Source organism: Theropithecus gelada, chromosome 9, assembly GCF_003255815.1.
Source record: "Theropithecus gelada isolate Dixy chromosome 9, Tgel_1.0, whole genome shotgun sequence".
Taxonomy (NCBI): domain Eukaryota; kingdom Metazoa; phylum Chordata; class Mammalia; order Primates; family Cercopithecidae; genus Theropithecus; species Theropithecus gelada.
Window position 1 is genome coordinate 119,553,849 of NC_037677.1, and position 16,826 is coordinate 119,570,674.

Genomic DNA, 16,826 nt, shown 5'->3' on the forward strand with positions numbered 1-16,826 from the left:
TCTCTCCTAAAAATAATAATAATAATAATAAAATTAGCTGGGCATGATGGTAGGCACCTGTAATCCCAGTGACTTGGGAGGCTGAGGCACGAGAATCACTTGAACCCGGGAGGTGGAGATTGCAGTGAGCTGAGATCGCACCACTGCACTCCAGCCTGGGAGACAGAGCAAGACTCTGTCTCCAAAAAAAAAAAAAAAAAGCAAATATGGTTACATTTGATTTTTTAACTTGTTCTTGCAAGAAATTTCCCCATATAAAAATAGCTTTCTTAATCTATGTTGCCTTGTTTTTTCTTTAGTTGATGGGTATTGAAGTTGACCCAAAATATGGAGGTACAGGAGCTTCATTTTTATCCACTGTGATCGTGATAGAGGAATTAGCCAAAGTTGATGCATCTGTGGCTGTCTTTTGTGAGATCCAGAACACACTCATTAACACACTGATTAGAAAACATGGAACGGAAGAACAAAAGGCCACCTATTTGCCTCAGCTCACTACAGAAAAAGTGAGTTGAGATAAATTGTTGATCTAATGGATCTAATCTTTAGTAAGTTTACAATATTTTCAGGAAAAAAGTAGCTGCAATGTTGACCTTACTATCCAAGACCACAATGCAGTATCATTAATTCAAGCAATGCTCAATAAATTAATGCTGCTGGAAAAGTACACTCTACCTCTTATTTGCCACTTGGAAATTTAGAAAATAATCATCAAATAATAAAATTATTTCTTTTTGTCCTAATTATATTTTCTAATACATTTGTTGATGGTTTCATTTACATTGTGATGTGTTTCTACTGTGATTATTAAAATCAATTTCAATGAGTATGTGTTCGTAAGTCTTTAAGTTTGTCTTGGACAAATAGGGTATATTTTTGGAAAATAATACTTTCAGAACACCATTGCTATTTTCATAAATATAGGCTTTTTTAAAAAGCAGCTAAAGATTTGATTTACAAATGTCCATTTTTCCATAAGCATTTGTTATACAGAGTATAAATACAGTTATTAATTTGGACATTTTTTTATCCCATATGTAGGTAGGAAGTTTCTGCCTCTCAGAGGCTGGAGCAGGTAGTGACTCATTTGCTTTGAAAACCAGAGCTGATAAAGAGGGAGATTATTATGTCCTCAATGGATCAAAGATGTGGATCAGCAGTGCTGAGTACGCGGGGCTCTTTCTGGTGATGGCGAATGTAGACCCTACCATTGTAAGTTTGAAAACGAAATTTCTTTCTTTTTCCAAACCCCTTCTTTTCTCTTTCTTTATCTTTTCCTCCTTCTGTTTCCTTTTTATGACTTCATCTTAACTCTTTAGTCTTCTCAGTACTGAAAATGTCAGACTTGAGCTGACCTTTTTTTGCTTTATTTATTAATCTCCTAAAGTAAATATTGTTGACAAAATTATTAATTAGAGTTGGCCCACCATATCCATGGATTCAGCCAACTCCAGATTGAAAATATTTGGTAAAAAAAAAAAAAAAAAAAATTCTGCAAACTTCCAAAAAGTAAAACTTGAATTTGCTTTGTGCCAAGTACCATGTTGAATTCATGTGAATAAAGTGATGTGCATGCATTATATTAGGTATCAAATAATCTAGAGATGATTTAGAGTCTACCGGAGCATGTGCACAGGTTATATGCAAATATTACACCATTTTATGTAAGGTACTTGAGCACTGTCAGATTTTGGTATCCATGGGGGTTCCTGGAACCACTCCCCCACAGATATGGAGGGATGACTGTTTGTGGAGGACCAATTGTTACTTATCTCCTAATGTGTTATATAGTAAGCTAATCTTTTTTTCTTTTCCTTTTTTTTTTTTTTTTTTTTTTTTTGATGTGGAGTCTCACTGTATCCCCCAGGCTGGAGTGCAGTGGTGTGATCTCACCTCACTGCAACCTCCTCCTCCTGAGTTCATGCGATTCTGCTGCCTCAGCCTCCCAAGTATGTGAGACTACAGGTGCGCACCACCACGCACAGCTAATTTTTGCATTTTTTGTAGAGACAGGGTTTCTCCATGTTGGCCAGGTTGGTCTCGAACTCCTGACATTGGGTGGTCTGTCTGCCTCGGCCTCCCAAATTGCTGGGATTATAGGCGTGAACCACTGCACCCGGCCCTAATCTTTAATTTTGTTGAATTTCCAATTTTCTGTTTAGTACCTATTTAGTACATTTAAGAATTTAAGTACCTATTTAGTACATTTATTTTTTTTATTTATTTTTTATTTATTTTTTTTTTTTGAGATGGAGTCTCGCGCTGTGTCACCCAGGCTGGAGTGCAGTGGCACGATCTCGGCTCACTGCAAGCTCCGCCTCCCAGGTTCACGCCATTCTCCTGGCTCAGCCTCCGAGTAGCTGGGACTACAGGCGCCCGCCACCTCGCCCGGCTAGTTTTTTGTATTTTTAGTAGAGACGGGGTTTCACCGTGTTAGCCAGGATGGTCTCGATCTCCTGACCTCGTGATCCGCCCGTCTCGGCCTCCCAAAGTGCTGGGATTACAGGCTTGAGCCACTGCGCCCGGCCTTTTTTTTTTTTTTTTTTTAGTACATTTATTTTTAAGAATACTTTATTCAGTTGGAAAATAGACATATAGCAAAATGATAAATACGTTTTTTCATCGGTAAATACAGTATTTTCACTAATGTAACAATTGAATTAAATTGTTAAAACTTTTTTTCTTTTTTTTTTTGAGACGGAATTTTTCTCTGTCGCCCAGGCTGGAGTGCAAGGCTGTGATCCTGGCTCACTGCAATCTCCACCTCCTGGGTTCAAGCCATTCTCCTGCTTCAGCCTCCTGACAGGCACCTGCCACCAGCTAATTTTTGTATTTTTAGTAGAGACGTTGTTTCACCATGTTGGCCAGACTGGTCTCAAACCCCTGACCTCAGGTGATCCGCCCAACTTGGCCTCCCAAAGTGCTGGGGTTATAGGCATGAGCCACCATGCCCGGCCTAAAACTTTACATAGTAAAATTAAATTGAGAACATGGCATTCTCATTATTATATAATCGTGTAATAATAATTTTAATATTTATAATGGCCTCTGAAAAAGTGAAAGAAATGGTAAGGTTCTTGGATCTCATGTCCTCTAGTTGCCCTCGTTTCATAATGCCCATGTTGCAATTCTGAGTCCGTTAGTACTTATTACTAAAGTCCATTCGTAGTTTTCTTTTTACTTAAACTCTTTAGAAACAAGGCATTTTATAAATCCAAGTGGTAATAGCGTTTTAAATCTTCTTTTTAGGGATATAAGGGAATTACCACCTTCTTAGTAGATCGTGATACTCCAGGCCTTCATATCGGGAAACCTGAAAACAAACTGGGGCTCAGAGCTTCTTCCACCTGCCCATTAACATTCGAAAATGTCAAGGTGGGTGTCTTAGACTAATCAGTAAAAGACTGATATGAAATAAGCCTTGCGTGGAACCACAGGAGGTGTGCAAGCAGGTGTCAAAATATTAAGTGGCTATAAGCACACGCAGGAGAGTATGTTGTAAAACCCTGAACAGTGCTCTTTAGTCATGACCAGACAAATGTACTTTTCACAAAAGTGGAAACCTTTCTGCCCAGAAGCTGTCCTGGGAAGCAAGTGTCAAGAATTCATCCCATTTATGTTTCATAACTTACGTACTCTGACCATGTGTACTTGATGAGCTTGAGACTTGTGAACCAAACGGGGCTGCAGAGAAGGAAGTCTGGTGTCAGTGCACTAAAGGCCACAAGATGGGGGTGTTGTTCAGTGAGAGCGCAAACAGCCAGGCTATTAAACGTGAGCAACAGCAGATCGCAGATGTTAGTGCTGGTGCTGTAGAACTCTCTGTAGGTGGGGCGGGTGGTGTCGGCTTTTCCACCACTCATCACAGAGCCTAATCTTTTTTTGCATGGCTGTGGGGAGCGAGGGGGAGGATGTCTTTACAGATGTCATTCGGGCTTCACTACTTCACCCCAACTGTTTTCCTCATTCTTACTTTCCCATTTCTTTCTCCATTCTTCCCTGCTCACTCCCCCAACTACCCATGTTGTAAAACTAAGTATAGTTTTTTATTATTCCTAATTCTTTGTGTTTTTTTTGGACTGTGAATAAGCATTTTCGTCTGTTTCTTCTCTCTTCCTCTTTCTCTTTCTTGTGCATACACCTGTGTACACACGCGCACACACACACGCCCCACAGTTGATTTTTATGAGGATGAATGGTCTCAACAGCAGAAAGGCTTACTACACTTGTTTTTGCAAGTATTTGCAGATTTTTGTAGTTCCTAATCTGTTATCTTACACTGTAGCCTACAGATAAGAATTGGGGGGGAGTATTAATTTATGTTATTGATGAATTCTATGAGATTCCGTTACTCTAGATTCACTCATCCATTCAATACCTGTGCAAGGCTCTGGAGGATGCAGTCATGAACAGCATGAACTTGAGTTCTTTTCCTCAGAGAGCTGTGGAAAAACAGTGTAGAGGGAGACACAGATGCCGGCAAGTTCTGTGAGACGGCTAGCACACGAATTGGGAGGCTATGCCTACTTACAAATACATAATCAAAATGAATCGTGTAAAATGAAACTGAGAAATAAGTGCACATTTGTATTTTCAGGTTCCAGAAGCCAATATCTTGGGACAAGTTGGGCATGGCTATAAGTATGCCATAGGGAGTCTTAATGAAGGTAGAATAGGAATTGCTGCGCAGGTAAGTCCAATGTAAACTCTTCTGTGATGCGAGTCAATTAAAATGTGAAAAGAAAAAAATGCAATGAGACCAGTGAAAATTTGGAAGCTTGTGGACACAAGATGGCATTGTTCCCTTACATGAGGGATAGAATGGCTTCTGATTATTTCTTTCAAATTCCCTTTTGGTCAATTATGTCAGTGTCTGTAGAACCAAACAATGGCCTGGTGGTAACAGTGTTTCTGCTTTGAGAACATTAAAGTATTATCTAATACCTGAACCAATAACTTTTAAAATGTATTGTAAATTAAATATGGCACTTAAAAAAATCTACTTTTCGAAGCATGAAATTCATTCTGGAAGGAATTTTTTACATTAAGGATAAATAATATTCATTTCACTGTGTAGTAAAGATCTCTTATCTATAGTTAATAAAAGATTTGTTGCTTACTGTTTTGCATGTGAAAACTGGGCAATTTTTTTGGCGGCACATGAAATAAAATAGCCACAGTTAAGTAGATATATAAAATGAGAACTATTCAAAAATTTTTTTACCAAATTTGGCTTTTATAATGCATATTGTGTTTTTCTATTAAGTGATATTAGTTATTTTCCAGATTAACAAAATTTATAAGGTCTTTGGCTTAACTATAGATTGTGTCATTTTTGTAGAGTGTGTGTCTGTGTGTGTATATATATACACACACATATATATATATAATTTTTTTTTTTTTTTGAGACTGAGTCTCGCTCTGTTGCCCAGGCTGGAATGCAGTGGCATGATCTCGGCTCACTGCAAGCTCTGCCTCCCGGGCTCACGCCATTCTCCTGCCTCAGCCTCCGGAGTAGCTGGGACTACAGGTGCCCGCCACCAGGCCCAGCTAATTTTTTGTATTTTTAGTAGAGATGGGGTTTCATCGTGTTAGCCAGGATGGCCTCGATCTCCTGACCTCGTGATCCGCCTGCCTCTGCCTCCCAAAGTGCTAGGATTGCAGGTGTGAGCCACTGCACCCGGCCTTTGTAGAGTATATTTTAAATCAGTGATTATACAAAACTCAATAACTTAGAGCTTTTCAATTTTGAAGATGTTACATATATATTAGCTATTGGAATAAATATTAGATTATTACTCTAGATTTTTTTCTGCTGCTGTTACTTTGCTAACTATTTTTAGACCATAACTTAGTCCAGTTTTCCTACAATGCTAGACAGTGCGTCACTAAAGAATATTGTTTTATCAGTTCTCTTAAAAGTTTTTCTGTGATTCAACTTAGTTAGAGATGACATTAAAAACTACAATACTAGATCTCATTTTTTTCACACATATAAATAATATAGATGTTCTGGCAATAAAATACACGGCCTGGGCTTCAGTCTAATTACTCCAAGTTATCTAATAACCTAATTAAAAGTTAAGGTCAGGTAGTTACTATGTCAGTGGATACCTTTGAGAAGAAGAGGCACATGGAGTGTAACAGTGAACTGAAGGCATCTGTCCTCGAAACCTTGCAGGCAAAGAGAATTCAGTTTTTCAGTGTTTGTAGTAGAAACATTTTACTAAGGTAGAAAAGCCCATTTTGATGGATAACTGATCATTTCAGTCTTCATTTCAATATAGGGTATTATTTATGTACAAATTTTAGCTGTAAGGGTATAGTGACATCATCTTATCTCACAGCCAAGAGTGCAGTGAGTCTGCTGCGTCATGTGAATTTGGGGTTTGTGGTTTTCTTGTGCCTTTAATTTTTAACATATTATTCTGTTTTCTAGGGAGTTCAAAATAAAAGACTAAAAGAAAATGTGAATGAATACTAATGAAATAAATTGATAAGTTTGCTGGGCATTTCCCCCAAAAGCTTTTACATTGATTTTCTAAAACCATAATTTGACATAATTAGATAGTGATTTAATGGCTACCTAATGTTGACACTTAGAAACCATTTCTAAGCTTGAATCATATAATAGATATCAAAGTTGGTTAGCAGTGAGACAGTTCAACTAAAATTGTCACCATGTCCTGTGTAAATTAATGTTTTTTACTAGATGCTTTCTATGCATTGCTTTCAACCCTAGCTGTATATTAAGTCACTAAGGAGTTTTATAAAGTTGAGCTTTAGGTCACACTCCTCCACCTACTCTACTCCCAAGATTTGGATCCAGTCATTAGGCCTGGGTGTCAGTATTGTTTTAAATCAGGTTCCCCAAATGATTCTGTGGTGCAGCTCGGGTTCAGAACCACTGCTCTCTTATGTTCTAATGTCCTTCCCATTGAAGCTCTCATTAATCCTAATCATATACAAAATAGACGGGAAGGTACAAAGTTAAGACGTGATTTTCCACATTTCACTTCTAGAAGAACTGGAGGGAGTTCCTCTACAGTCTTTAAGGCCAGTTCTGAGCAAAACTTGTATGGCTCATTTTATACCTGGAGAATCAAAGCTTAAAGAAGATTCCTAAAAAGTAATCTTAACCTGAAAAGGTTGTGTGAACACAGCCTTGCTGGGAGATTTACCTCTGCTAGAATTAAATATGCTCATATTCACATGAAATCACTCAGACTTTTCTCCCAATTATTGGAAGTTCAGTTCTACAAATGCAGTGGGCGAAGATGTGTTATGAACACACACCTCACCACCTCAGCATCTCCAGTTCTTCCCCTACCCCAATCATTCCATTTATGTTTAGAAGGAATTCACAACTTGAATAATTAAACTTGTAACAAAGTAAGAAATTCTGATCTTTTTCTTTCTTTTTTTATCTATTAACAGATGCTGGGACTGGCACAAGGATGTTTTGACTATACAATTCCATATATTAAAGAAAGGATGCAATTTGGCAAACGACTGTTTGATTTTCAGGTGTATAATTATTAAGGTCTTTCTGCTGTGCTGGACTTCCCCAGCTTCCTGTTAATGAAGGGCTGTGTTGAAAGCCATTGAGGGAATCCCCTCAGGGGGATTTTAATGGGAGATGGGTAGGGGAGGAAGGAATAGGTCTCAGGGAGTGTACTTGTGAATACCTTGATCTTTGCCAAGGGCAGAGGAGTAGTCCTTGAGGCCAGGCTGTGGTGTGATTCAGGATATCCTGGTAAGCACTATGAAGCTGTCTCCTCACTGTTTCAGAAGCTCAGGGCAGGGGGTCTGGAGTCAGACTTCCTGGATTCAAATCCTGGTTCTTTCACTTACTAGCTTTAGGCCTTAGGCAAGTGACCTCATTCTAGTCTTAAACTGCCTCATCTATAAAATAACGATAAAACTACTTACTTACCCAGTTTTAAATGAGGTATGTGTAAAGTGTTTCACACATTGCATGGGTATAACAAGTGCTCAGTAAATGGTAACACTTGTTATGGGCCCCCATTCAGACCAGAACCATATGGTAATCCTCAGAGGACTGTACTTTGACACCTACGTCTCATGGAAGACACAGTTTGCTGCATTAAATACAAATGAGGTGCTCTCAGTCAAGCACTTGGGTAATACTGGTTTGGTCCAGTGCCGTGGCTTCTCAGAGTTCCCCAGGCAACCTGGGGATTCCTTGGTGGCAGTGGTATTCTCCCTGCCCTCCCTGAGGTCTTGCCAGGGTGGGAGCAGCCTGGAATGGCAGCTTACCAAACCTTTTAGGCAACCTGAAGGCATGTCACCTAAAATTCCAGAATAATTACTTTACATGGTTGCAAAACCTCCCTTAAGCAGCTCTAGGCTCCAAGTACAATTTCTGATTGCACCGCTAGCTGTCACATTGCATTGTCTTCAGGTTTATAATAATGACTAGGCCTCCTATGAGCACACTCAGGTTGCACATGTGTAGAGATACGAGGCTGTGGACATGCACAGTCATTTCAAGACCCAGAAGGACTGAGCATGGCAGGCCCGGCCAGTGCCTACCACAGCCCATGCTGTCATTCCCATCTTATGCCTAGGAACCCAAAGCACATGGAAGCTGAGTTCCCAAGGTCATAAAGCTAATATGGTGCCAAAAGTAGAGGTATTTTTTGGTCTTGGCCTCTAGTCGAATTTTTATTATACTAGAGTACTTTCTCAGCACCAGCTACCACAAAGATTGCAGTGAAAGAGACAGATGTAAAGGTTGTTTTGAAGGGAGGCTTTTGATCTTCTTTATGCACAGGAAACTGTGTTCTTGTGCATATAGATAGACAGATTGATAGATGGAAGGGGTCAGGTATACTAACAGGTATAATCATAATGACATCTTTAGAGATGCCTAGTAGGGGTAGTTAAAAGAACACTTAGATTTTTTAAATTAATTAATTAATTTATTTTATTTTATTTTATTTTTTTGAGACAGAGTCTCGCTGTGTCACCCAGGCTGGAATGCGGTGGTGTGATCTCGGCTCACTGCAAGCTCCGCCTCCCGGGTTCACACCATTCTCCTGCCTTAGCCTCCCGAGTAGCTGGGACTACAGGCGCCTGCCACTGTGCCTGGCTAATTTTTTGTATTTTTAGTAGAGATGGGGTTTCACCGTGGTCTTGATCTCCTGACCTTATGATCTGCCTGCTTCAGCCTCCCAAAGTGCTGGGATTAAAGGCGTGAGCCACCACGCCCAGACTAATTTAGTTTTTAAAAATTTTGTGGGTACACAGGTACCCACAAACATTTATGGGGTACATGAGATGTTTTGATAGAGACATGCTATGTGAAACAAGCACATCAAGGAGAAGACGTTTTGCTCTTAAAAAGCAACATTATTATAGCTGTATAATGCTTTGATTAAAGTTAGTAGAGTTTTTTCTAACACGTTATCTCATGTTTGTTTTGCATGCATTTGTTCATATCTTTCTGACCTCGAGACTACATGGTCCTTGAGGGTAGAGACCAGCCTATTCATCTTTATTAATTTCAATTGTTTATTCAGTATAAATTTATTTAGCATGTTCTCCATGCTAGGCCTTGTGTTCACAATGTAGTTAGGGAACGAGTATTCAGCAATGGTGAGTTCTTGTAGAGCAGGAGACATGCCTCAGTCACTTTCCTGCCTCTCTCAGTACTTAATGTGGCAAATGGAATAGACAGCATGGATGGTGACTGTCGGTTTAATTGAACTGAATGTATTTTGCAAAAATAATCAGAATCTCTGAGTTCCACATAAAAAGCCAAACTCCTAGAACAGTGATACTTGTATAGAAACAGACAAATTCACTGATGGAACAAAACAGAAAAGCCGGAATAGACCCATGCATGTATGCAGATTTGATGTATGATAGAGATGGCATTACAGATCACTGAGTGGGAATATTCCTTCTGTGTGAGAAAATAATGAAACTGTATTCCTACCTCACACCATACACCGAAAATAGATGTCAGATGTAAAGACATAATGTTAAAAGCAAAACTTTAAAGATTTTAGGAGAAAACAGAGAATATTTTTATAACCTCATAGTAGGAAAGGTTTTTGTAAACGGACACAAAAAGGACTAATCCTAAAGATAAGATGGGTGGTAAGATTGGTAAATTTTTTTCCTGGAAAGATGCTATAAAGTGAAAAGATAAATCACAGGGGAGAAGATACTGACTCTGCACATAGGTTTGTGGGTGTTTAACTTACTATTATGCTTCATAGCCTACATATATGGAACATCGCCTTTTTTTGTACATATGAAATTGTCATGTGTATCACATATTTCAGGAAGAGAAAGAGAAGAATCTGTAGGGTATTAACGAACAGTGCTGTTTTTCTCCAGCTTGTCCCTCCCTTTTGTTTAGGAAAGGCCATTCCTGGGATTTGTGTGTGATTGCTTTAATCAAGGTTCACTGTCTTAATATTCACCACACATTATTATAATTATTTAATTGTCTGTTCTCCCTGCTGGACTATATATTATAAATCATGAGAACAAGGAACTCTGGCTGTACTGTTCAGTGCACTGCCTCTGTCACACTCAGGGCGGTGCCTGCCATCTCAGAGGTGCCCAGTAACTATCTGGGTGGATGGATAGGTTAGGCATGAGAAACATTTCAGTTTGTAATAAACATCTGTGCCTGTTATTTCCAGGAAATTGTTTACAAATGTTAATGTTTGTATTCTGGCTCACTAAGTTAACTGTTGTTTCTTTCATTGGCAAACATTTAGTGTGGACCTAATCACCCTCTAAAATTTCAGAGTGGTAGTAATTGGTGCTTCATATATTCTTCATTGCTTTGTAGCTAACATCTTTTAATGCCTGGAAGCCATATGCAAAATCAAAATTTTCTTAATTCAAGCAAATAAAGAATATATTCAAAGTTTTGCTGTGCCAGGATTTAATTTAAGCTCAATTTTGATCAAAAGAGAGTTGAAATAATTATTAAATGTAACAGTCAAGTGTTTAAACCTAACTTTATGATACTTTACTATTTAAATCTTGATAATCATGAAGAATTTGAAGTTTTTCTAGGAAAAGAGGATTTAACGTTACTTATAATGTCACATTTCATTTTAGATTACAAATTTTAAAGTGTTTAAAAGACATGAATGTGAATTTCCTTTGGGGTATATTTTGAGTCTGTCAGTGTTGTGTATCTAGGCAGGACTTTCAGGTTGAGGTGCTTTTTTAAAATCATAATTCTCTAACTTGGGCCTGACTGTTACAGGGCCTCCAACACCAAGTGGCTCACATGGCCACCCAGCTGGAAGCTGCAAGATTACTAACATACAACGCTGCTAGGCTTTTAGAAGCTGGAAAGCCATTCATAAAAGAAGCATCAATGGCCAAATACTATGCATCAGAGGTAAGAAAAAAAAAAAAAGGAAAAGAAAAAGTAATTTAGCCTTCTTTTTTTTTTTCCAGATATAGACTTATTAACATTTTCTCTTGGGATTGTTGATTGTACTTTGGTTGTTTTTCAAGTTAAGATAACATGGCCTCTTATTTCTTATAATAGAAAAGCAAAAAAGGAAAACTGCCATAGGAAAACACTTGAATTCTGTGAGGTCTCAATGATTCGTTGAGTAGCCCAGCTCAGCTAGACCACCCATCTCAAACTGCCATAGGAAAACCTTCAGTTCTGTGAGGTCTCAATGTTTCGTGAGTAGCCCAGCTCAGATAGACCACCCATCTCAAATCTATGGCTGAGCCTCCCCTGAATGAGGGTGTCCTGCCTATGGTGTCAAGTTCAGGCAAAGTGAATGCCGTGGAAGATGATGGGTCCATCATATGAACAAATCAGATTTAAAACACCAAGAAAAGATTGTCTAAAACTTTGTACTCATACGTTGGCTTTCTATAGCTAACACATTAGACTGTGGCTAGAGAATTTAGCCAAATCACTGGGCAGCTGTTTCGCAGCCTCAGCGGTATCTTACTCATTCCATGGCTTTAAATTCTCATTTAACCTCTCCAGCCCATAAATTTAAATCTCCTGCCTCAACTTCTTTCTGAATTCCAGACTAACATGTCCAACTTCTGCTTTACCATCAGAACCTGAGCGTCATCTTGACTCCCTGCTTTCCCACACCCCACACATTAAGTCCAGCATCATCTCTTGTGAATTCTACCCCCCAGATGAATTCTACCCCCAAAAGATTCCTTGAATGGTGTATTTGTCTCCCTCTCCACTGCCACCTCTGTACTGCAGTCACCTTGCTGCTCTCCTGGTCCCTGGTGCTTCCTCCCATCCAGCCTCTCTCGTTTTTCAAAGTGGCAGCGAGGCCATGTCACCTTCCTGCTTGAAACCCTTCAGTGGCTTCTCACAACAAATGGAACTCTATCCGTACTAGATTTCAATTGCTGCTATAACAAATTACCAAAAAGTCAGGGACCTAAAACAACACAATTTCATTTTCGCTCACTTCTAGAGGTCAGAAATATGAAATGGGTCTCACTGGAATACAGGGGCTGCCTTTCTGCGGTTCTAGGGGACAGTTGTTTCCAGCTTCTAGGGGCTGCTGACATTCCTTGACTTGTAACCCCTTCCTCCATCTTCAAAGCCAACAATGTGGCGTGTTCAGATCTCTCTCTGACTCTGCTTCCTGCCTCCGTGGTCATGTCACCTTCCATGACTAACTCTCCTGCCTCCTCCTTTTCCTTATAAGGACTCCTATGATTATATTACAGCCACCCAGATAATTCAGGGTAATCTCTCCACCTCATGTCCCTACCCACATCTGCAGAGTCCCTATTGCCATGGAAGGCAGCATATTCACAGCTCTGAGGGATAGGATGTGAACGTCCTTGAGGGGCCATTCTGCAGGGTCTCTCGCTCCTCCATTCTCTTTTCACACTTCATCCCAGTCCCAGCCCACTGGCTGTCTCAGGGGCTGGAAATTGAAGAGTTCATTCTCCCCTTGGAGGCTTTCCACATGTTGGTCCTCAGCTTGAAATGTCCCCTAGCTCATCCGTTAGGCCCCTAGTAAACATTTCCTGAATAAATGATATCCCTCAGCAGGCAGATTCACGTGAACAATGCTCTAATTTCTTAAGAAAATGGGGATTTAGTGAAATGGTATGGAGAATGGGACTGAAGAGACAGTGCTAGTTTAAAAGATAACTTCAGTCCTTCCAATGCCACTAACAGTGAATCCATGTTGCTGAAAATGTTATCCAGAAGTGTTTATTGTGTAGAAGTTATGTGATTTCAGTGTGTAATTGCACTTGCTTTTGGTAGATTGCAGGACAAACAACCAGTAAATGTATCGAGTGGATGGGGGGAGTAGGCTACACCAAAGATTACCCTGTGGAGAAATACTTCCGAGATGCAAAGATTGGTAAATAGATATTTATTTTTATTTTGTTTTATTTGCCTCTGTAGGTATTTTGGCTGCTTTATTTGTCAATTTTATCCTAGGCAAAGGCAATTTTAATTTCTTCAGTATACGTTTATTGGCTCTCTTTATGTGGCTGGATTTTTTTTCTTACCTTGCCCTTCAAAAAAAATTGTTCTGTTTTTTTTTTAGATATCAAATTGCCTTTTTAAATGTCTCAACAGGTTATTTAGTAAAACTGCCACAAGTAACAGTCTGAGCTTATGCATCAATTGTTGAAGAATCAAAATCTTCAACTTTTGATTAAACTTTAGTCAGTTTAATCCTGATCCTGGACATCAAAAAACCAAATGGAAAATTGTCATCTCTTAGTCAAAATTACTCTGTGAAATAGTACTATATTCAGGGGACATCAAGTGATGTGACTAGTAACTGTTTTATAGCAAGCGCAGAGGTGATGTTTATAGAGCTATTTCTTGTCTTAACTGTGTGCCAACTCCTCATTGTTCCTTCTGCTTCCTTTTGCTTAAGGTACGATATATGAAGGAGCTTCCAACATCCAGTTGAACACCATTGCAAAGCATATCGATGCAGAATACTGACGTCTGTAGGAGTGGGACCCCTCCCTGGTGTCACTGCTGTAAAATTTTAAACTGTTGTGTCTTGTTAGGAGTAAGTGCCTTGCATGGGAATAAACTTCCACAGCATTCAAATATTTTACTGAAGCCCTTAGTCAGGGTCCTGGGGGTTGGCCTTTTTGGTTTTCTCTTTTCAGGCTGTTTAACTTAGGCACAGGAGATCCACTTTTAAACTTGGGAAATAAGCACCTGTATTTTTTCCCAAAACTGTTTTTAAAGCTCTATACATATATATATTTTTTAATTTGAGACGGAGTCTCACTCTGTCACCCAGGCAAGAGTGCAGTGGCATGATCTCAGCTCACTGCAACCTCGACCTCCTGGGTTCCAGTGATTCTCATGCCTCATCCTCCCAGGTAGCTGGAACTACAGGTGTGCACCACCATGTGTCACTAATTTTTGTGTTTTTAGTAGAGATGGGGTTTTGCCGTATTGCCCAGGCTGGTCTCGAACTCCTGGCTTCAAGGAATCGCCCACTTTGGCCTCCCAAAGTGCTGGGATTACAGGGATGAGCCACCGTGCTTTGCCGGATATTTGTATTATCATTCTAGTTTCAGAGTATACAGAAATTTCATCCCATCATTTTGAAAAATAAAGATATCTGAAGTACAACATTACTTATAGAAATAGTTACTTTGTACTCCTTAATCTTGTGGCATCAGAGGAATATTTGTTATGTAGTAGGCAATTTTTATCCAGTACTTTATAGATTCAACTCTAAGTTGCAAGTGAGGTCAAAACTCATGAAAATTTATTTAGAAAAATCTAAAAATTCTGGTTTTAAATATGAGAATCAGTGGAAAATAAGGGTATAATTTTGTAGGTCATATAATTGAAGAAAATATTATTTTAACAATGTAAAGCAATGTGATTTGTTACTATAATTAACCTGTATAAAAGATACATTTCATGGTGGTTTCGATAGGTCATTTTAAAAACCAATGTGCATTAATTTTCAAGTATAAGGTTTAAGTAATTTGATTGAATAATCAGAAAATATTCAATACAGTGTTGGAATATTCTGTCATGCACTATTTTTCCATTGACAATTTCTGTATTTTAATTGAATACAGTTTCTTCAGTCATGGTTATTGCACTTTATCCTGAATAATAATTCAGAAATTGGGTTTTGGTTCAGTGATTCTCAAGAGAAAGATCTCTTGCCCATTAAGAAGTGTATCAAAATCTCATAAGAAATGAGGGAAAGAAGAGGGCTGTAGAGTTTGAAAAAGTATATTCAATATTAAAATAATTTTATATTTGGGAAGGCAAAAATGAATCTATTGTTTTGCTATACAGGTTATAAACAGGCAAAATCAATAAAATATATACCTGGTTGTATTAGTCTGTTTTCATGCTGCTGATAAAGACATGCCCAAGACCAGGAAGAAACAGAGGTTTAATTGGACTTAGAGTTCCACATGGGTGGGGAGGCCTCAGAATCATGGTGGGAGGTGAAAAGCACTTCTTACACGGCGGCAGCAAGAGAAAATGAGAAAGAAGCAAAAGTGGAAACCCCTAATAAACCCATCAGATCTCGTGCTTATTTACTATCACAAGAATAGCACGGGAAAGACCGGCTCCCGTGATTCAATTACCTCCCCCGGGACCCTCCCACAACATGTGGGAATTCTGAGAGATGCCATTTAAGTTGAAATTTCAGTGGGGACACAGCTAACCCGTATCATTCTACCCCTGGCCCCTCCAAATCTCATGTCCTCACGTTTCAAAACCAATCATGCCTTCCCAACAGTCCCCCAAAGTCTTAATTCATTTCAGCATTAACCCAAAAGTCCACAGACCAAAGTTTCATCTGAGACAAGGCAACTCCCTTCCACTTATGAACCTGTAAGATCAAAAGTAAACTAGTTACTTCCTAGATACAATGGGAGTACAGGTATTGAGTAAATACAGCCATTCCAAATGGGAGAAATTGGCCGAAACAAAAGGGTAACAGGGCCCATGCAAGTCTGAAGTCCAGTGGGGCAGTCAAATTTTAAAGCTCCAAAATGATCACCTTTGACTTCATGTCTCACATCCAGATTACACTGATGCAAGAGGTAGGTTCCCATGGTCTTGGGCAGCTCCGCCCCTGTGACTTTGCAGGGTACAGCCTCTCTCCTGGCTGCTTTCATGGGCTGGCATGGAGTGTCTGTGGCTTTTTCAGGCGCACAGTGCAAGTTGTCTGTGGATCTACCATCCTGGGGTCTGGAGGACAGTGGCCCTCTTCTCACAGCTCCACTAGGTGGTGCCCCAGTAGGGACTCTGTGTGGGGGCTCCAACCCCATATTTCCCTTCCACACTGCCGTAGAAGAGGTTCTCCATGAGGGACCTGCCCCTGCACCTAACTTCTGCCTGAGCATCCAGGCATTTCCATACATCTTCTGCAATCTAGGCAGAGGTTCCTAAACTCCAGTTCTTGCTTTCTGTGCACCCACATGCTCAACACCATGTGGAAGCTGTCAAGACTTGAGGCTTCTGCCCCATGAAGCCACAGCCCAAGCTGTACATTGGCCCCTTTCAGCCACAGCTGGAGCAGCTGGGACACAGGGCACCAAGTCCCTAGTCTGCACACAGCATGGGAACCCTGGGCCCAGCCCTTAAAACCACTTTTTCCTCCTGAGCTCCCAGGCCTGTGATGGGAAGGCCTGCCAGGAAGTTCTCTGACATAGCCTGGAGACATTTTCCCCAGGGTCTTGGGAATTAACATTAGGCTCCTTGCTACTTATGCAAATTTCTGCAACCAACTTGAATTTCTCCCCAGAAAATGGATTTTTCTGTTCTATTGCATAGTCAGGCTGCAAATTTTCCAAACTTT

The 16,826-nt window shown here is 39.7% G+C and overlaps 1 protein-coding gene across 3 annotated transcripts in view; it reads left to right on the forward strand.

Moving 5' to 3' along the window:
• The window catches only part of ACADSB (acyl-CoA dehydrogenase short/branched chain), a 41,781-nt gene extending 26,429 nt beyond the window's left edge, over positions 1-15,352 (forward strand). The window contains exons 4-11 of one of the 3 annotated variants that reach the window (XM_025395986.1): positions 300-506; positions 1,042-1,212; positions 3,250-3,375; positions 4,598-4,690; positions 7,438-7,527; positions 11,261-11,398; positions 13,274-13,373; positions 13,902-15,352. In XM_025395986.1, the coding sequence (XP_025251771.1) occupies positions 300-506; positions 1,042-1,212; positions 3,250-3,375; positions 4,598-4,690; positions 7,438-7,527; positions 11,261-11,398; positions 13,274-13,373; positions 13,902-13,972 (996 nt within the window). In that variant the 3' untranslated portion in view covers positions 13,973-15,352. The remainder of the gene's footprint in view (positions 1-299; positions 507-1,041; positions 1,213-3,249; positions 3,376-4,597; positions 4,691-7,437; positions 7,528-11,260; positions 11,399-13,273; positions 13,374-13,901) is intronic. The other 2 variants (XM_025395987.1, XM_025395989.1) reach the window with 2 other exon arrangements.
• The last annotated feature ends 1,474 nt before the right edge of the window (positions 15,353-16,826 follow it).